Raw genomic sequence first — 18,661 nt, 5'->3', positions numbered from 1 at the left:
ATTTTCTTTAAGCTAACTGCACCTCCAGCCTACCCTAAGTATCTCCCCAATCGCATCAAATGGTATCTTACATCAAGTAATATTCCATACATTTTCATAAACAAATCTTCCATTCTAACCCTCTGCCCAAGTCTTAAAAAAGCCAAAGAAAACATAAAACTCCATTGCCCCATTTTGCCATTTCATCAACAAGTTTTATTCTTCATTGGCACACAAAATATTTCGGAGTTATTCCATGTATCTCCTTAAAGAGGCCCTATTTTCAATAATGGTTGAGCATTCAACCATTCCTTTAGAGCCAAGTTATGAATGCAATAAATACAAGTTCAACATCATTACTACCTGTTGTAATCAACCTTGTGAATATAAATTTGACTGGGTTAAGCATAATTCAAATACACATAATCTAGATTTATGTTTCATGACTTTTCGTATTTACTATATAACTATTTACAGATTTTGTTCTTAACACATCTTAGAAGAGTGAGACTAAGCTGTGCAGAACTGGAAAAAGGAGAAATTTTATGATTCATCCTGCAAAGAAATATACAGGTGGGAGAGTAATATATTCTACAAAGACTGGAAAGAAATACTTACATTAAACTTAATTGTAGTCCCAGTGGGAGCAGCTGTAAAACTACTCGGCCCAAAGAGGGAGCCAGATGTACTACCAAAAGGATTGGAGGTGGTATTTGTAGTACCAAAAAGTCCCCCACTGCTGGTACTTGTTCCAAAATCTGTAAATTACAAAGAAAAAGAAGATGGCAACAGTTTAAGAATCTGTAAGACATCTTGGAAATGGGCTGTGGCACTATAGATGCATTACTTTCACATACTCAAATTTTCTATCTTACAAATTTCCCTAGTATCTTCAAACAGGTATTTCATATAGACACAGATAAAATTCTAGGCTCAAAACTTTCAAGTGAAACAAAATCTAAATCCCTTTGTCAGCTAAATGTCTATAAAGTTCTTCTTGGGTAAATTTGGAAGAAAGTGAAAAAAAAATAGTGCTCTATTTCATCATAAATTTTATTTCATTTCTCCTTTCTTGTTAAAACTACATGCTGAATGAACCAGTCTTTCTGAAAACATCACAACAGACTTCAATAGGGTCACAGTGTATTTTATTTACATAATACATATTACATTAATACAAACACACACACATAACCAAAAAGTTCAAAACATATAAATGGTCCTATTAGGGAAACCAAACAGGTTAATATAAAATTCTGCGCAGAAAAATAATTTAGAAAAATTAGTAGGCATCTTGATTGTTTTATAGAATGAATCCTCTAATTACCTTACTTTTCCAAAAAGCTGAGTTTCAAAAAACTCCATAAAAGTGAATTTAACTGTTATCTAAGGAATATATTTTTCAAAGTAAGAGATATTATTTCTCAAGAAGTTATACAAAGGGTGCCAGAAATGTCAGTAAACAATAAAGTTATCTGCCAGTATTTCATAGTAAGTCAGATCCTAATTACCAATTTAAGAGGAATGTGATTTCTCACTGGCAAACTCTTTCTTTTCTAAAAACACGTCCTAATGTATGGTTTAAGGTCAACAGGCACATCTCTTTTGAATTAGCACTTTAGATTGCATTTTACATTGTCATCATTAAGTATTTCAATACCCTACAAACTTTCCCTTTGTGAAATACTGATAGCTGGCTAACTTATTCATTCTGCTATACTTTTGTGCTAAGAATGCACCAACTCACAGAGCACACCTGTTCAACCAATAGTGGTTGCCTCAAAGTACTGTGTGGAGAAGTATCCCTAGGCCACATTTAGACTTAAAGAGAAAGAAACCATCAATTAAAATCATCTGCCATGGATAATGAATGGAAGAGTAACCAGGTCATCTCCAGTATTTGTCATTCCTGCTTTAGTTTCTTATAACAAATGTGAAACAGAGGCAAGGAGGTGCCTCTGCAGTACAATATGGATGACTATACACTCCTCCTTGAAATTCTCCTGTCTTAACAACTATGACATCACTCTGACTTGGCTTTCCATATACTATTTGGTCATTCTATATCAGGAGACTCTTTCTCTGCATATTCCTTAAATAATAATGCTTCTTAGATTTCCACTCATGGGAAGGTGTACCCAACCTCCTCATTTAAAGCCTATTAAACTTTTCAATACATTTTGAAGATTTCCTCTCCCCATGTTTTTGCCATCTGGTAGAGAAAGGAGGTAAATGAACACAGGCAAAAGAAGAAGAAAGAATATATTCAATAAGCAAATCGAATTGTTGGATGCAGAAGTCCAATGATATCCTACTTACTTCCGAAGCCAGTTGGTTTATTTTGTGCAAAGGCATTGTTTTGGGATGAGAAGAGACTAGTCCCTGTACTTGCAGTTCCAAACAAGCTATTTGATGTTCCTGTTGATGTGCCAAACCCAAAGCCAGTGCTTGTGGAAGTAGCTGGCTGACTAAATGAATTAGTACCAAATAATCCTCCTGGGGAGATGGAGAGGGGGAAAAACAGTTAAATAGATGGACTGGAACCACTATATGAAGTCCTATATCAACTACGAATAAACCAACTGTATTCCAAGTAAAACCCCTACCTGGTTTGGTCTGTGAATTTCCAAAGAGGCCTCCAGTATTGTTGCTAGAACCAAATGCAGATGTTCCAAAAGCCCCTCCACTAGTAGTACCAAAACCAGTACCTGAAAAAGCAAAATCCAGGGTCAAAACAAAATCTTAATCAGGTGATCCAATGAAAAAGGATTTTAATATTTCTTAACATTCTGTGTTTCAATACGATCATTGGTCTTCTCTGAAACTAATTTTTTCAAAAGTCCATCATACTACAAATTACAGTCTTGAAATTAAGCATTGTATTCACTGCCTCAGGTTAAAAAAAAAAAGTGAAGTGTGACTTTTCAATAAAGTTATAGATGTTGATGGATTAAAAAAAAAAAGTGCCAACTAAAACCAAAAGGAGTGCAAAGGTAGCTAGTGATTATAAGCTACAAACAAAAGTAAAACAATCAAAATTAATGTGTTCAATTCTCTCCAGTCACCATACGTTCCATAGTCACTGGGATGGATGGTCCGTATTTAGGAGAGCACTTCAGAATGACCTGGGAAGGGTTTTCAAAATACACATGTTCAGGTTCCAACCTGAGAGTCTAATTCCATAGTTCTAGGACAGAAAATATGTTCTTTAACAAACAAACAAAACAAACAAACAAACAAACAAACAAACAAACAGGGGTGCCTGGGTGGCTCAGTCGGTTAAGCGTCCAACTTCAGCTCAGGTCATGATCTTGCAGTTTGTGGGTTCCAGCCCTGCATTGGGCTCTGTGCTGACAGCTCAGAGCCTAGAACCTGCTTCAGATTCTGTGTCTCCCTCTCTCTGCCCCTCCCCTGCTTACTCTCTCTCAAAAATAAACATTAAAAAAATTTAAAAAACAAAAAGCCAACAAAAACAACCCCCCAAAAGTGACTCTGACGGGCACTCTTTATTAAAAACCAAGGACCTGGAGCAACTGGGTATCTCAGTCAGTTAAGCATCCGACTTTGGCTCAGGTCATGATCTCACAGTTCACAAGTTCAAGCCCCGAGTAGGACTCTGTGCTGACAGCTAAAAGCCTGGAGACTGCTTCGGATTCTGTGTCTCCCTCTCTCTCTGCCCCTCCCTCACTTACTCTCTGTCGCTCTCTCTCAAAACTGAATAAACATTAAAAAAAATTTTTTGGGGGGGCGCCTGGGTGGCTCAGTCGGTTAAGCGTCCGACTTCAGCTCAGGTCACGATCTCGCAGTCTGAGTTTGAGCCCCGCATCAGGCTCTGGGCTGATGGCTCAGAGCCTGGAGCCTGCTTCCGATTCTGTGCTCCCTCTCTCTCTGCCTCTCCCCCGTTCATGCTCTGTCTCTCTCTGTCTCAAAAATAAATAAACGTTAAAAAAAAAAATTAAAAAAAAATTTATTTAATAATAAAAATAAAATAAAATAAAAACCAAGGACCTAACGGTGCCTCAGTCAGTTAAGCGTCCAAATCTTGGTTTCAGCTCAGGTCATGATCTCACGGCTGGTGAGTCTGAGCCCCGCAGAGGATTCTGTGCTGACAGTGTGGAGCCTGCTTGGGATTCTCTCTCTCTCTCTTTCTCTCTCTCTCTGTCTGTCTGCCCCTTCCATGCTCTCTCAAAATAAGTAAATACACTTAAACAAGTGAACCATCAAAAGTCAAGGACCTATATGCACAGGCTCAAGAAGAGGTCAGAAGAGTTGAAAAAATTTTCCTCTATTGTTACAACCCTCACCAGTTAAGAGAAAGCTTCTGAGGATTTGCATTAAAACATACTGTTCAAACACTCATCTCCCCTTAAAAAGAGAAAGATAAAAACAAGACTGGGGGTGGGGGGAGGGGCACCTGGGTCACTCAGTCGGTTGAGTGTCCAAGCCTGATTTCAGCTCAGGTCTTAATCCCAGGGTCGTGAGACTGAGCATGGAGACTGCTTAAGATTCTCTCGCGCGCCCTCTGCCCCTCTCCCCCATTCATGCATGCTCTCTCTAAAATAAAAATAAATACCATACAATAAAAAATAAACAAGACTAGTAAAATGCTGATTGATGAAGCTAGGAAATAACATGAAAGTTCATTATACCATTCTTTCTACTTGTGTAAGTATAAAATTTTTAATTCCAAGTTCAAAAGTGAGTAAGTGGTTGCTACAGGCAACTAGTATCATGTACAATACTGAGTGGAAGGGAAAGTGGATCATAGGAGGGCTGGTGGGGATTAGGGTCTTTGATATTTTAACAATTTTGTCACTGAATATTATTATTCACAGAGCAAATCTCAGAGCAGCTATTCAATAACTGCAATTTTTACTGCAATATAAATAGATTATTTCCTGGCTTAAAAATCTTTTAACACACTGTTAACTTTTTGCTACAAAAACCAATTAATAGGGGTGCCTGGGTGGCTCAGTCGGTTGAGTGACTGACTTTGGCTCAGGTCATGATCTCACAGCTTGTGAGTTCAAGCCCCGCGTCGGGCTCTGTGCTGACAGCTCGGAGCCTGGAGCCTGCTTCGGATTCTGCCCTAACCCACTCGCATTCTGTCTCTGTCTCTCTCAAAAATAAACATTAAAAAAAAATTAAAAACAAAACAAAACAAAAACCAATTAAAAAAATATTTCAAGTATGGGGCGCCTGGCTGGCTCTTCAGTAAAGCATATGACTCTTGGTCTCAAGGTCATGAGTTCAACCCCCATGCTGGGCCTGGAGCCTACATTTCAAGTACCTTTTTATTTTTTATTTTTGAGAGAGAGAGAGAAAGAGAGAAAGCGAGCGAGCAAGCAGGGGAGGGGCGAGAGAGAGAGACACAGAATCTGAAGCAGGCTTCAGGCTCTAAGCTGTCAACACAGAGCCCAACACAGGACTGGAACCCATGAACCATGAGATCATGACCTGAGCCAAAGTTGGACGCTCAACCGACTGAACCACCCAGGCATCCCACAAGTACCTTCTACTAATGATCAAAGAACCACAGAAACTCGAAACTTATTTCTATTCTCTTAAAAAATTTTAACAAGATCTTACCATCGAATCATTTAAAAAAATTTTTTTTAAGTTTGAGAGTGAGAGAGAGAGAGAGTGAGCAAGCAGGGGAAGGGCAGAGAGAGTGCAAGAGAATATCCCAATATATTGGGGTTCAAACTCACAAACTGTAGATCATGACCTCAGTGGAAACCAAGAGTCTGATGCTCAACCAACTGAGCCACCCAGGCGCCCCTCAGTCTTTTTTAAAATAGAAGTAGTGATGGTGGGCATCTTTATTTGATTTCTTTTTTTTAATGTTTATTTATTTTTGAGACAGAGTGTGCAGGGGAGGGGCAGAGAGAGAGGGAGACAGAGGATCCAAAGCAGGCTCTGTCCTAACAGCAGAGAGCCCAATGTGGGGCTTGAACCCACAAACTAGGAGATCATGACCCGAGCTGAAGTTGGACGCTTAACCGACTGAGCCACCCAGGCACCCCTATCTGGTCATTTTTCAAAGAAAATTTGTTATGAAAACCAAAGTATGAATAAAATTCCTGTCTAAAGCTATCAGAATGGATTTGTTCTTTTAAAAAATGTATTTATTCACGTATAATTAACACACAGTGTTACCCTAGTTTCAGACTTTCATTCGTTTCAGACCCTGTATTTAATAGTCTGTTCTTTTGTCCCTTTTTCCTTTGTTCATTTGTTTTGTTTCTTAAATTCCACGTATGAGTGAAATCATATGGTATTTGTCTCTCCCTGACTTATTTCACTTAGCATTATACCTCTAGGTCCATCCATGTTGTTGCAAATGGCAAGATCTCATTCTTTATGACTAAATTTCCATTGTATATATACACCACATCTTCTTTATCCATTCATTTATTGATGTACACTGGGTTGTTTCTGTATCTTTGCTATCGTAAATAACACTGCAATAAACATAGGGGTACATATATCTTTTCAAATTGGTGTTTTGGTTTTCTTTGGGTGAACATCCAGCAGTGGAATTACTGGATCTTAAGGTAATTTTACTTGTAATTTTTTGAGGAACTTCCTACTGTTTTCCACAGTGGCTGCACCATTTTGCATTACCACCAACAGTGCACGAGGGTTCCTTTTACTCCATATCCTCGCCAACATTTGTTATATCTTGTGTTTTTTATTTCAGCCATCAGAATGGATTTGTTCTTAATAAGAATAGCTTAATATTTTCCCCCTCTTTTGTTCTTTTGTAAAACTTACTCTGCCCAAATGTTGAAGTTGTGCCAAAGCCACCAGTGCCACCCCCAAAGGGCGTTCCAAATGACTTATTAAACATCTTCAAAATGAGTCTTTGCTTCAGATAGCTGAAAGAAGAAAAAATATTACTTTTTAAAGACCACAGAATTAATTCTTTCAAAAAATACGACATTTTACAAGTTGAGGCCCATTCAAACTATAACATAATCTTTAATCTCATTCAATATCCTAAAACTCTATAATGATAAAAGATCTTCTAAAATTGAGCTGAATTATCAGTACCATAATGTGAGATTAAACTTCAGATCCCACCAATAATCAACCATCCCTTTAAAACCATGTTTTTTAACTTTTTTTTTTAAAGCTCCCTTTTAATGAAGGATTCAGGTCCACTATGCCAGATCTAGGAGGTTATGCACAATATCCATTAAAAATTACAATGATATTCTGCTATTACAATCACTTGAGAAATTAAAATTTTTGTCAGGCTTTATTTTCTATAGTTTGCATTGCAAAAAGGTTTTTTGCCTTATTATTATTATTATTGGTATATAAAATGTTACAATATTAAATGTTCCTTAAACTATGCATACCCCTCCCCCTATCTCCAAATGCCACAGAGTCTGGTGCTCTGACATTCTCTTTGAATCTTACTTCTTAAGACCATTCTTTATGGTCCCCTACTTTTCCATCTTTGGAAACATTACAGAAAATCTTTGGTGAAACCCTCCCCACCTCATATGAATGATTCCCCTGCAGTATCTAAATTATGTACTTAATGAGTTGGACCAAAGTGTTTCAACAAGTACAAAAGAGAAGTTTGCTCTCCCCTAGATTTGACCAAAAAACAAGTTAAAGGTATAGTTTATTCCAAAGTAAACACTGTCCCCCTCATAAATTTTCCTTAAACTTAAGATATCTGCTACCACTTACATATCAGCAGACAAGAAAATACTGAGTAAACTATGTACTTTTAATATAAAAACTCAAAAACAGCCAATCGTGCTTATGTGGATTCTGTGACAGGTAGGATGATTTTTCTATTATATACACATGATGGAACAGCTTTTTCTTCTAGTAAAATCATGCCTCATTCATATAATAGAATTAAATACAACATTTGGAAGCACTCCCCACAATGTTCCAGTGTCCCTTTAGTACTTCCAGCTATTCCAACAACCGAAACATTCTGTGCAACATTGGAAAAGATGAAGCTGTCCCTAAATACCTAATGGTTTTACAGAAATCAACATTCTGTCCCCTAAACTCTCCTACAAAAAAAAATCCAACATTAATTCTTTATCCACATCCATGAATTCAATAACTCTAATTAAACAAAGCTCAGTGAACCAGTGGTTCAAGAGAGCCACATCAGAATTAGCTGACAAGCTTTTCAAAATAAAACCCCCCAGGCCCTATTCTAGAAATGAGGACCAAAATGTCCAGGGTTAGGATGTAGACATTTGTATTTTGAAAGGTTCAAGTGACTCTAATGCATTCTCGTGGAACTAGAGACTATATTTCATGTAATCATCATTTCTCTTTCAGTAACGAGATCTGCTTGAAGTTTCCTCTCTTCTCAATTTAACAGATGTCACAAAGTGACGGACTGGACCTTCAGCCTATTAACTGGTAACTCTCCTTTCCAGGGAAAATATTCTTGGAAGCTTAGCAGAAGTCTAGACCTGGCTATGGGTCTATCTATCTATACATTTGTTTTTCAACAGTGCATTCAGAATTGACAGTTGTGCCAGGGGTTAGATGTCTGGACAGTTCCATTTTGACCACAATCCCTCTCATACTGCTGTCCTGAGTCAGAGCCCCTATACACTCACTTTACTATATCTGTTGAATAAATTTTTTGACCCATCATCAGCACAGCAAAAAACTGTGAACTGTAATAAAGTTATTACAATAATTTTGCCATCCATTTTCTTATTCACCCCCACAATCAGAAGTCTGTTGTTCATGTAAATCTGACATCTACAGAGCAGACATGTCCAGATTTAAAAGCCAAGTAATAGTTTTCCTCTGTGACATTCATCCTTATGTTGAAGATTTTAATGTTAATTTGGGTTTCATAGTACTGAATTCTACAGACCAAACCCACAGCTCCATAACAATCAAAATTTGTTTTTAATAATCTTATCCTAACAAAAACCTAACCTCACACATATATTTCACAAAGGGATTTTAAGTAGCAATAAAATACCCTGGAAAACACCTAACAGTATATAGGCTCTTATATATTATCTCAACAATCCTAATATGATGGTATTATGTATCACTACCTGTACTTTCAGGATGAAAAAAACAGGATCAAGTGTTTACCAAATTTCCCAAGGTCAAAGAAGTAGTAAGTGGAAAAACCTCAGTTTAACCTATCTTCTGACTCCCCATAGATACCCTCAATCCTAGGAGAGAACATACTAAGCAGTAAACAATAACGTGTTCAGTGTTAAGGAAATTCATCTGTTCTAGACTCAAGAATGAGGGGCAATGCCGGTAACAAAATCTAATTCAGACTCCTAGAATAAAAGCTTCTCATTCAAGCTCAGCCTATCTTTTTGACTCAAGGATGAGAGACAATGCTGGAACCAAAATCCAATTTGGATTCCTAGAATAAAAGCTTCTCACTCAAGCTCAGCCTATCTTTTTGGTTCTGGGCACAATTAGCTTGGCTTAATCTCAAACCTGATCATACTGGGACTTAAATTGGTTTTTTTTAAATTATCACCATGGAAACAAACCAAGATTTTTGCAAATGACCTCATGATTTTCATTACAATTGGCAGAAACTGAATAATTTACCTCTCTGCCCTTCAAATAAATCATTTTCCTGCCTATGTTATGAAATCTCAGTGACTCAATGAAAGATGCCCCCTTCCTTAAACTTACTCCTTCCAAACAACCTAATTCATTCTTCAAAACCTAGCTCAAATGTCATCTCTTCTATAAGCCTTTCCTAACTTCCTCTAACAATCAGTCATTCTGCTGAGCTTACACAGCTCATAATGATTTGTTTACAAGTATCCATGTTGACTCGGACTATAGCGGACACTGTTATAATACCAACTACACAGATCTCCGTTCAAGACCAAAGGATTTGTTGTCCCAGATGCTGAGAAGTACTACGGAAAGATAACCCTCAGTTGTCAGTCCTGTTCAGAACTGCCTCTGCTGAAGAACTACCTTACCCAATGTCATATCCTCTTCCTAGGACTAGCCCATATGCAAAATCAGGCCTCTTCACTCCAACTAAGGGTAACTTTAAAGGCTCTACCTGGCTTCACATTCTCCAAAGGATTGGTTGAGTCCTTCATTAAGATCGTATCACAACTCAATTTCCTCTTCTCTCCCAGCGTGCTGATCCTAAGAGCACTGTCTAATAAAACTCATGCAGGACTACCTCCAGTTCAGAGTCTGCTGCCCAGGGAGCTCACCTTCTGACATCTCCAACTCTCCCCAATACACAATGAACTTGTCTGGGTAATGGACAGTATCATTTGTTTACTATCCCAGAACCTAACATAGTATCTGAAACATACAGTTGACCTTTAAATAATGCAGTAGGTGTTCTAACTTTTGACTCCCCCAAAACTTAAGTACTTAATAACCCACTATTGACTGGAAGCCTTACCAATAACAAACAGTTGTTTAACACATATTTTGTATGTTATATGTATCATGTACTGCATTCTTTTTTTAAAATGTTTATTTGAGAGAGAGAGCTAAAGAGCACATGCACACACACAAAGGAGGGGCAGGGAAAGAGAGAATCCCAAGCAGGCTCTGTGCTGCCAATGCAGAGCCCGACTCAGGACTCAATCTTACTAACCGAATCGTGAGACCATGACCTGAGCCAAAATCAAGAGTCAGATGCTTAACCGACTCAGTCCCCCAGGCGCCCATACTTACTGCATCCTTACAGTAAAGTGAGCTAGGGAAAAGAAAATGTTAAAGTCATAACAGAAAATACATTTACAGTACTCTCTCATATTTATTGAAATAATGCCACATGTAAGTGGACATGTGCAGTTAAAACGCTTGTTCAAGGGTAAACTGTACTCATTTTCTAAACTAATGACAATCACCACTTAAGTGTTTTTTATGTTGTGTTTTGTTTTTAAGAGAGAGAACACAAGAGGGGGAGGGGAAGAGAGAGGGAGATGAGGATCCAAAGCAGATTCTGCGCCAACAGACTGACAGTAGTGAGCCGGATGCAGGGCTCGAACTCACAAACCATGAGATCATGACCTGAGCTGAAATCAGACTCTTAACCCACTGGGCCACCCAGGTGCCCCTAGTGTTTTTTAAGCACAGGCTGAATGATCAAGGTACTTTAGAAGTAACTTCTAACTTAAAATCATGTTTCATGAATTCTCACAACAAAAGAAAGCCATGGAAGGAAAGATTCTTGGTAGAATCTGTCATTTAATTAAGAGGTTGGAAAAAGGAAGCAATCACAAAAGGCTGGATACGACTGGCAGACAATTCTTTGTTTGACCTGTTATAAATATGGCATATTTCACATATACCTAAGTATGCATGTATATAGAAATGTTTGTGTGTGTATGTATACATTAGCTCAAACTAGCTGGTAACATTTAAAACAGGGCTATGGCAGAAAAATAGATTTGGGGCCTCTCATAAAAAAACCTAATGATTAAGCAAACTAGAACTGTAATCAACCAATAATAGCCTGGAGTTTTAGTAGCAAATGTCCCCTTTGGTAACAGCCATATAATCTTTAATCTCCAATGTGCCACAATACCTACCCAACATCACTTATTTCCATCAGCTGCCTGGCCTCAACAGATTTTGAGTTTGTAACTTCTGATATAACCTGAGAAAGGACCCACACATTTAAGACTGGAAGATCAGGTAAGTGCTAAGAAGCACAAGTCGTCAAAATTAGGTCAGAATCTGAGCAGGAAATGTGAGGGAAAATTTGTGGGTATTTAGAATCTGAACTGGACCATAGGGAATTAGAAAGAGGGGAAATGAGCACCAGATAAATAAGGTACACAGGTTAAGAATGGGTATTTGTGTACCTATCTTATCTGGCCTTTTATTTTAATATCAAAGGCCAGCTTCCCTCATATAATAAGCATATAATATACTTATCAGCATAAACATATAATGTACTTATCAGTTCATTAGGTAGTGATGTAATTAACCTTAAATTACCCAACTAAAGGAATAAACCAGAGCACTCCACTACATACGTACCCAGAATATGGTGTATCAAGAATAGGACACCACCAGAACATTTGGACAAAGTTACCCCTATGAGAGTTATTTCAAGGAAAAGATGCTTAATGAAAAAAGCAAACTGCAAAAAGATACACTTGGCAGCTTATGTACAATAGAAAAAACAATACACTGTTATTTATGGATATGTATATACATAGTCAAAGTAAAGAGGGAGACTAGAAAAAATACATTAAAGTGGTTGACTCTAGGGGCGCCTGGGTGGCGCAGTCGGTTGAGCGTCCGACTTCAGCCAGGTCACGATCTCACGGTCCGTGAGTTCGAGCCCCGCGTCAGGCTCTGGGCTGATGGCTCGGAGCCTGGAGCCTGTTTCCAATTCTGTGTCTCCCTCTCTCTCTGCCCCTCCCCCGTTCATGCTCTGTCTCTCTCTGTCCCAAAAATAAATAAAAAACGTTGAAAAAAAAATTAAAAAAAAAAAGTGGTTGCCTCTAGAGAAAGGAAGGTAAATGAGACATGGGGCAGAGAATTTGGAGGACCCAAACTTTTCCATCATGTTTATTTCCTCTATTAAAGCAACAACAAAAGATCTAGATGACATAGACAGATATCTGCACTAAGTCTATTTTTCCATTAAAAAAATAAAAGTAAGGGGGTGCCTGGGTGGCTCATTGGTTAAGCGTCTGACTCTTGATTTCAGCTCATGTCATGATCCCAGGGTCGTGGGATTAAGCCCTGTGTTGGGCTCTGAGCTGAGCGTGGAGCCTCCCTAGAAATTTCTCTTTCTCTCCCTTTCTCCCCTGCTTGCACCCTCTCTCAAAAAATAAACAAACAAATAAATAACGAATTATCTCACATAAACATCCCAAGAATCCAAAGAGGTAGGTATTTTTATCCATATTTTACAGTGGTGAAATTGAGGCACAAGAAGTCACTTGCCAAGGACCACAAAGCTATTTTTGACTCCACAAAGCTACTTTTTTTATTTTGAGAGAGCATGCACACAAGGTGGGGGAGGGACTGGGGTGGGGGGGGGAGAGAATCCCAAGCAGGCTCCGTGCTGCCATTGCAGAGCCCAACACAGGGCTCGATCTCACGGAACTGTGAGATCATGACCTGAGCAGAAACCAAGTGTCAGACGCTTAACCCACTAAGCCACCCAGGCGCCCCTCCACAAAGCTACTTTTGACTATTAGCTGTGCATACAGAGCCTAGAGCTCCTAGACAATGAACTAAAAGGAAAAATCACTTTGCATTCATTAAATAAGGAAGCTATAACCCCCAAATTTGGCAATTATGATCTAGCACTGTCAGGAGAAAGAGACACTTCTCTGGCAAACGTGAGATTTCTGGTCATCAGAAAGGTAATCGCTCTTATGGATTGACAATTTATATCACCTAGATGAACTTTCCTCCGAAGATTAACTACTTCATGGATGGATTTATCTACACTCATTATAGGGTTTTTTTTGGATAAGACATATTTGGAAAGAAAAAATTAAAATGAAATAGTGCCATACAGAAAAAGACAACGCCCTTAAATTTACTTTGTTCTCTGTGTTACATCTTTTAATTAATAATTCAGACTGTCAGATACAAGAAAGAGGCAGCTTTAATAACAGACATCAGTGTTCAGTATTCCCCCACTGTCCCAAATAAAGCTTAATAACCTGACATATCTCCAACTTTTATGAGCTTTGTGAACTCTGGGCATGACAAAACTTAGTCGTCTTTTAGAAAAGTGGTGGACAGACCCTAACACATGGTTACAACCCAGCAATTGCCAACTTTGAGTGGCATCTGAATGACTAAGCAAGCTTGCTGCTCTCTGACAACAGAAAGTTACACAACTGGGAAGTAATTTTTCCTTTCCCCTTCACTGAGTTCCTTTGTACCAAACTCAGTAAAGAGCAAAAACAATAAATAATTGTTAGATGAATGAACTAGTACTTCTCAGTTTATAAAGTACTTTTTCATTTATCCTCTCTTCTAATCTTCACAAAAATACTAGAATATTCTGGTGGGAATTATCATCCAGAGTTAAACTGAAAGGAAAAATGTTCACTTTTGCCTTGAATGGGAGAGGAAGGATGGAGAGTCAGCTAGAATTCCAGAAGTTGACGTAGTCTTAATCACCTAATATCACATCCCAGCAAAACCATCTGCTATCTTCTTGTTTTACTGTATCCCTATGATCAATCCCAGATCAAGTCATTCCTTTTATTAGAACATTCGTTTTTCTCCCCTAAAAACTATGTCCCCCCCCCTTTTTTTTTTCCTAAAAATTGCTGTTCAGGGGTCCCTGGCTGGTTCAGTCAGTAGAGCATGTGACTCTTGATCTCGGAGTTGTAAGTTTGAGCCCCATGGTGGGTACAGCAATTACTTAAAAAAAAAGAAAATCTTAAAAAAAATTTTAAATAAAAATTGCCATTCAAGCCTCACCTACTTCACATTGTCCTAGATTAGACCCTTCAGACTCTTATCAGTATGAAAACATATCCCCACCCCTCTCCCTTTCCAAACCCGATTACATAATTACAAACTAATACCTCCCAGCTGCTTTTAGTTATGCAATATATTTGTTGTCATACCTGCCACTTGAGTGTATGAGTTGTTTGCTGCTCTAGTAAAAAGCATCTGGATTTTGCTCAATATCTTCCATTAGGCTGTAAATTAATTAAAAATAGTCTATATTATCTAATACAACTCCTTTCTTCACAGTGCTGAGCACCATTTTTCATCCTCTTAACATAATGTTCATTTTATAAAGTAGTGAAGAGTACATTAGCTTTGGAGTGAGACAAATCTGTATTTAAAACTCTCCGCCACCTACTATCTTTGCAATTTTCTGTAAATCTAAAATTAATTCAAAATTTAAAGTTAAAAAAGGAATTTAAACCACCCTGCCACTTGCTACTGCGTAACTGTATTTGTCATAATATTCAACCTCTTAGACCTCAATTTCTACAATTAAACAATAGGGATTATCTGGCCTACACTAAAGGACAAAAAGGTCTCAAACTAGAGCGCCTCAAAGATAGGGTTTTTTTTTTTTTAAGTAATCGCTACACCCAAAATGAGACTTAAACTTATAACCCCAAAAGAGACGTGCTCCAGTGACTGAACCAGCCAGAGGCCCCAAAAGCAGGTTTTTCTTTAGCTTTTCAAAATATATTTTACAATATTCTTAAAGTGTAAATTAATTTCCCCTCCCTCTAAGCCTTGACTGCTCAATGCCTCGTTAAAAAACCACACATAAAATGATTTCCCAATACTTCACTGTCACCTACTGACCATTTAATACAACCATAAAATATCACTGTAAACAACAAAAACAAACACCCCCTCCACACACAACACACACACACAGAGGTCACTCTGATCACTCACTCTCTTCCACTCAACTCACATCCTTATCCTTAGTCTTATTCCCAACAGGACACCTTTAATCTACAAATCCATTCACCTATTTCTTCCTATGAAGCTTAATCCACCAAGAAGGGTTAGGTGTGTAGATATCAGAAATCTGTGTCAAAGCAGCATGTGGAAGCAAGGTATGAAGCAATTACTAACTGCAAAATGCATTCATGGAGGATGAACTGTTCCCTTCCTGAAAAAGTTCTAATTCACTCAGTTCTTTCTTCCTTTGATTAGTGGCTTTTAAGTATTTTTAGCTATGGAACCCAGTACATAAAACAGACATAAGGAGAAGCTGCTCTAGCTGAAGTAAAGAATAGGTACAGTAGAACCCTACCAGCTGAGCCCTCTCAAAGAAGCTTAGGGCTGTAGGAACTACAGGGCTGTAGTGTGAAAAATCATTGTCCTTTCTAGATTAGTGGTTCTTTTTTTTTTTTTTTAATTTACATCCAAATTAGTTAGCATATATTGCAATAATGATTTCAGGAGTAGAATTCAGTGATTCATCCCCCATGTGTAACACCCAGTGCTCATCCCAACAAGTGCCCTCCTTAATGCCCCTTGCCCATTTAGCCCATCCCCCACCCCACAACCCCTCCAGCCACCCTCAGTTTGTTCTCTGTACTTTAGAGTCTGTTTTGTCCTCCTCCCTGTTTTTATATTAATTTTGCCTCCCTTCCCTTATGTTCATCTGTTTTGTATCTTAAATTCCATATATGAGTGAAGTCATATGATATTTGTCTTTCTCTAATTTCACTTAGCATAATACACTCTAGTTCCATCCATGTTGTTGCAAATGTAGATTAATGGTTCTGAAAGTGAGGTCTGAAGGCCCCTAAAAGTCTCTGAGACCTCTTCGAGGATGTCCACGAAGTCAAAACTATTTTCATAATAATACTAAAACATTAACTTTCTTTTTTTAAACTGTACTAACCTCAGCACTGAGTTGCAAAACCAATGATATATAAAACTGCTGGAACCGGGGCACCTGGGTGGCTCAGTCAGTTAAGCAGTTAAGCATCTCACTTCAGCTCAGGTCATGATCTTGTGGTTTGTGGTTTGAGCCCCGCGTCAGGCTCTGTGCTGACAGCTCAGAGCCTGGAGCCTGCTTCAGATTCTGTGGGTCTCCCTCTCTCTGTGCCCCTCCCCTGCTTGTGCTCTGTCTCTCTCTCTCCACTCCCCCCTCAAAAATAAGTAAACATTGAAAAAAATATTTAAAACAAACCTGCTGTTTCGTGCTGGAACCTGAGCATGAATCAGGACAATGACCCAAGCTCTAAAATAGTCACTAAATTCTTCACTGCCACCCACTTACAGCACACAAAAAAAATCCACTTTCACTTGAATGCCTTTGATGAAGCAGTAAAAACTGATTGTATTAATTCTTGATATTTCGGCATACATCTTTTTTAAAAATATTTTTATTTATTTTGAGAAAGAGTGTGGGAATGAGTGAGGGAGGGGCGGAGAGAGATGGAGAGAGATAATCCAAGCAGGCTCCAGATCCCACAAATCTCAAGTTCATGACATGAGCCGAAATCAAGTGTCGGATTTTTTTTTCTTTTTTTTAATGTTTATTTTTGAGAGAGAGACAGAGCACGAGCAGGGAAGAGGCAGAGAGAGAGACACAGAATCTGAAGGAGGCTCCAGGCTCCTCTGTCAGCACAGAGCCCGACTCGGGGTTGGAACTCATGGACCGCAAGATCATGACCTAAAGATGAAGTCAGATGCTTAACCAACTGAGCCACCCAAGTGTCTCACATCTTTTTAATACTCGGTGATTATTCTTTGCGATGAAATGGGAACTACTCAAAAGCACTTCTTGTAAATGGAAACACAAGGGCTATCTCAAAGAAAAACACTTGTGTGATTACCTGAGTAGAAAGCTGAACCAGCTGATTTTTTCATGAAACATCATTTTTACTTCAGAGAATAAACGATAAACTATGGTTACTCAGACTTGAAACAAAAAATTAGAATTATGTCTACACTATGAGCTTGCCAACTTCCCAATTCTTAAAAGACTTAGCTGATGAGATGGGTGGAAATGTTAACAACTGTATAATTAAATTTGTCAACATTTGGAAGAGGTACATAACCCAGTGAACCAATAATTTCTAAATGATCAATGTATGAAGTCATAAAATCATGCATGGTAAACATTCAAAGTACAAGACAGACCAATGAATTTTAATGTAACACTGTACAAAAGTTCAATAATATGGTTTCAGATTCCATATTGCAACAAATCTTTAGAAGTATAGTGTTTAGAAGTGTTAAGTATAGTGTCAAAGGAGAATACCTACAATTACTTGAAAAGGTTATTAAAACATTCCTCCCTTTCCCACCCTTTTCTGTATGAGGCAGGATTTTCTTACCATACTTCAACCAAAACAACTTATCAACTATCTAATGCAAAAGATCTGCAAATCCAGTGGTCCTCTATTAAGCCTGACATCAAAGAGATTTACAAACATATAAAACCCCACTCTTGGGGTTCATTTTTTAAATGAAATTGTTAACAAATGAGATTATTTCTTTAAGTCAATAAATCTTTTTTTTTTTAATATATGAAATTTATTGTCAAATTGGTTTCCATACAACACCCAGTGCTCATCCCAAAAGGTGCCCTCCTCAATACCCATCACCCACCCTCTCCTCCCTCCCACCCCCAAGTCAATAAATCTTTAAAACTTTTAATTTCTATGGGGTACCTGGGTAACTCAGTCGGTTATGCGTCCAACTTTGGCTCAGGTCATGATCTCACAGCTCAGGAGTTCAGGCCCAGTGTCAGGCTCTGTGCTGACAGCTCAGAGCCTGGAGCCTGCTTCGGATTCTGTGTCTCCCTCTCCCTCTGCCCCTTCCCCGCTCACCCTGTCTCTCTGTCTCTTTCTCTCAAAAATAAATAAATATTTAAAAAAAATTTTTTTTAATTTTAATTTTCTAGTACAGTAAATAAGAGTAGATATAACCCATATAAACAAAGGCTCTCTGGAGTATTCAATAATTTTTAGAAGTATAAAGGAGTCCAAAGACCTCAAATTTTGAGAACTGCTGTACTAGAATATTCCTACAGCCTCCTTCTAATTCATTTGCCAGATTCCAGTTTGACATCTTCCAATTTACACTACTACTCACCAGCTTAAACTCACTCTTAGTATCAGACTTAGGTAATTAGAGCTATATTTTAAGAAATAATTTTCATTTCTCTACTACAAAACTGCATTACACTTTAAGTACAAACTCTTCAATATGACAATTCAGTGTCAGTACAAAAGGA

The 18,661-nt window shown here is 38.2% G+C and overlaps 1 protein-coding gene across 7 annotated transcripts in view; it reads right to left on the bottom strand.

Annotated features, from left to right (window-relative positions):
- The window catches only part of NUP98 (nucleoporin 98 and 96 precursor), a 116,071-nt gene that overhangs the window by 94,229 nt on the left and 3,181 nt on the right, over positions 1–18,661 (bottom strand). For 6 of the 7 annotated variants that reach the window (XM_027039686.2, XM_053203619.1, XM_027039687.2 and 3 more), the window contains exons 2-5: positions 6,757–6,860; positions 2,586–2,687; positions 2,299–2,475; positions 598–737 (exon numbers count right to left, since the gene is read on the bottom strand). In XM_027039686.2, the coding sequence (XP_026895487.1) occupies positions 598–737; positions 2,299–2,475; positions 2,586–2,687; positions 6,757–6,832 (495 nt within the window). In that variant the 5' untranslated portion in view covers positions 6,833–6,860. Of the gene's footprint in view, positions 1–597; positions 738–2,298; positions 2,476–2,585; positions 2,688–6,756; positions 6,861–14,555; positions 14,631–18,661 lie in introns of all 7 variants that reach the window. The other variant, XM_027039683.2, reaches the window with a different exon arrangement.

Source organism: Acinonyx jubatus, chromosome D1, assembly GCF_027475565.1.
Source record: "Acinonyx jubatus isolate Ajub_Pintada_27869175 chromosome D1, VMU_Ajub_asm_v1.0, whole genome shotgun sequence".
In the NCBI taxonomy this organism is placed as follows: domain Eukaryota; kingdom Metazoa; phylum Chordata; class Mammalia; order Carnivora; family Felidae; genus Acinonyx; species Acinonyx jubatus.
The sequence above is the reverse complement of the archived record's forward strand: the minus strand, read 5'-3'. Positions and strand labels throughout refer to the sequence as shown.